The sequence below is a fragment of the Octopus bimaculoides genome, chromosome 22 (genome assembly GCF_001194135.2).
Source record: "Octopus bimaculoides isolate UCB-OBI-ISO-001 chromosome 22, ASM119413v2, whole genome shotgun sequence".
NCBI lineage: Eukaryota > Metazoa > Mollusca > Cephalopoda > Octopoda > Octopodidae > Octopus > Octopus bimaculoides.
In genome coordinates, this window is record NC_069002.1 from 10,632,848 (window position 1) to 10,636,131 (window position 3,284).

Here is a 3,284-nt window from a genome sequence, read left to right on the forward strand (position 1 = left end):
GCTTTTTATCTTGTTTTGGTCATTAGACTGTGGCTATGCTGGGGCACCACCATGAAGAATGTTAAGTCATATGTATCAACCCAAGTACTTATTTTTTAAAAAGCCTGGTACTTATTCTATCAGTCTCTTTTGCTGCGCTGCTAAGTTATGAGGACATAAACACACCAACACCAGTTGTCGAGTGGTAATGGGGAGACAAACATGCATAGATAGATGCATATATATATATATATATATATATATATATATATATACGACGGTCTTCTTTCAGTTTCCATTTAGCAAATCCACTCACAAGGCTTTGGTTGACCCAAGGCTATAATAGAAGACATTTGCACAAGATGCCATGCAGTGGGACTGAACCCGGAACCATGTGGTTGGTAAGCAAGCTTCTTACCACACATCCACAACTGCACCTATATATATTTACTCTTACTTGTTTCAGCCTTTTGAGACTGTGGCCATGCTGGAGCACTGCCTTTTAGTCGAGCAAATCGACCCCAGGACTTATTCTTTAGAAGCCTAGTACTTATTCTTTCGCTCTCTTTTGCCGAACCGCTAAGTTACGGGGACATAAACACACCAGCATTGGTTGTCAAGCGATGTTGGGGGAACAAACACACACATACAAACATATACACACACATACATATATATATATATATATATATATATATATATATATATATATATATATATATATATACATATATACAACGGGCTTCTTTCAGTTTCCGTCTACCAAATCCACTCACAAGGCTTTGGTCGGCCCGAGGCTATAGTAGAAGACACTTGCCCAAGATGCCGCGCAGTGGGACTGAATCCGGGACCATGTGGTTGGTAAGCTAGCTACTTACCACACAGCCACTCCTATGCAGTCCTCGGGGATATTCAGCGTGACACAGAGTGTAACAAGGCTGACCCTTTGAATTACAGGCATAACAGAAACAGGAAGTAAGAGTATATATATATATATATATATATTATCTTTTTTATTTTATATTTTACTTGTTTCAGTCAGACTACAGCCATGCTTGGGCACTGCTTTGAAGAAGATTTCGTTTTCCCAAATAACTGGGGAGTACACGGCCATGCCTGCAGCACATATTAGATGAAGTTGGTAACTTCAGACACCTAAGTGTACTAATTAGCCGTAGTTATTTACGGGTGTTGTGAAAATGATGTAACCAGAGTAAAAAGTGAGAATACTATTTCTTCTTGTGGAAACTGAGAGCTGCTTGCATGAGTAAAGCTCTGGTGGTGTAGTGCTTACGTTACATGGTATGAAAGTATGACTATAGGCGCAGGCATGGCTGTGTGGTAAGAAGCTTGCTTCCCAATCACATGGTTCCAGGTTCAGTCCCACTGCGTGGCACCTTTTTTTTTATTAAGCATAAGTAGTCTGGGAACCTTTTGATACCTCCTCATACATCTGAACCAAAATATATATATAAATATATATTTTTATTTATATTTTTATATATATTTATATATATATCTATTGCGTCATCCCATAAATAATGTGGTTTTTCATACTTCTATTTTTCAAAATTAATATAAACAAAGTTGTTTTCTAATCTAAAATATACTCTCCTTCATTTTCCACAATGCTCTTCCATCTGTCTGGTAGACTTGCAAAGCCCCCACTTCCAAAATTCACTTGCCTGTGATGGAAAATACTACTCCTGTACTGTTCTGACCTCCTCTGCAGAATTCATATTTTTTTCTGTCCAAATGAAGAATGTGGAATAAATGATAGGCAGGTGTGTTAAATATGAGTGTTATGATCCTCACAAAGTGGATAACAATAATTTGAATTGAAGAAAAGAGCAGTCAAATTAATGTTGAATGAACATCATTTATTTCGAATTACATACAAAAGTTTAAACAATTCGGGCAACCTCTTCATCAGGCATTGTAATCACAATCAAGTTTTATATAAATTCCTCAATATATATGGATGTTTGATAAATATATTTGATGCCTCAGTCTCCATGTCTGTGTCTATCTCTCCCACCCTCTCTCTTTCTCCTCTCTCTCATCCTCTCTTTGTCTCTCTTTCATATCTTCCTCTCCTCGTCCTTTCCTCTTTCTCTGTCCGTCTATCCGCTGTCCCTTTCTCGATGCTTTCTCCCTTCCCACCCAGTTCCATTGACCAATTGACCAACCTTTCTCTTATCTCTGACAGAGTGGCTAGCCCAGAATGGATATCTGGACAAGATATGGTATTTGAAAGTCCACATCCTCAGTTAAACAGTCGCTCTAGGAAGACACTCAGGTGAGATAGGCACAGACGAGGAGGTGATGTTGTCATATCTCTCTCTTTCTATCTCTCTCTCCTTCTATCTCTCTCTCTCTGTTTTTCTGTCTCTTCTCTTATAATTACATTTCCTTTGACTCTGTCTGTTTGCCTGCCTGTTTGTCTGTCTGTCTCTTGTCTTTATTTTTTCATCTCTACTCTTTTTCTTTTCCTTTCTCCTATTCTTCAACTGTTTCTTGCTTTGAAATGAAACCCTGGTTGCTTGTCTCAAATTGTGACTGATTCCTTTGTTGATGACGACGTCGACAACAACAAGGGCAATGGTGCTGCCCCTTCCAGTTTTCACCACCATTTCCAGTACTTAGATTTTGGTATTGTTTTGCATTCATCATCGGCATCAGCAGCAGCAATAAAATTTAGTTGGTTCCATTTTCTTCTTTTTCTCGTCAGCCAATTGACCAAATAAAGATTCCCTTATTTACATTCGACAGATATTTGTCCCCATCTTGTTTGTTGTTAACACAATGTTTCGGCTGATGTACCCTCCAGCCTTCTTCAGGTGTCTTGGGGGAAATTTCGAACCTGGGTTCTCATTTCTAAGGTATTCTTCAATGTTGTTGTTATTATTATTGTTATTATTGTTCAGGTCACTGCTTGGTCGGAATCTTGGGGTTAGTAGCCCACACTCTTAACCACTACCCCATATGCCCGTGAGCTTTTTTTTTTTTTTTTGAAGTCTAATGTCGGCTCCGTACCAATTAGATAATACAGTTCTATATTTAAGAGATGAGGAATTATGTACATTATTTACATTCGTCGGATACCCACGGGCAAATGGCGTAGTGGTTAAGAGCGTGGGCTTCTGAGTCCGATTCCAAGCAGTGACCTGAACAATAACATCGAAGAATACCTCAGGAATGAGAAGCCAGGTTCGAAATTTCCCCAAGACACCTGAAGAAGGCTGGAGGGTATATCAGCCGAAACGTTGTTAACAACAAACAAGATGAGGACAAATATCCGTCAA

General features: G+C 38.9%; 1 protein-coding gene across 2 annotated transcripts in view; it reads left to right on the forward strand.

Annotated features, from left to right (window-relative positions):
* The window catches only part of LOC106867411 (serine/arginine repetitive matrix protein 2), a 25,349-nt gene that overhangs the window by 8,660 nt on the left and 13,405 nt on the right, over positions 1–3,284 (forward strand). The window contains exon 2 of one of the 2 annotated variants that reach the window (XM_014912277.2): positions 2,189–2,278. The exons of the other annotated variant lie outside the window; for it this stretch is intronic. Coding sequence (XP_014767763.1) covers positions 2,223–2,278 — 56 coding nt within the window. The 5' untranslated portion in view covers positions 2,189–2,222. The remainder of the gene's footprint in view (positions 1–2,188; positions 2,279–3,284) is intronic. 2 annotated transcript variants of the gene reach the window in all.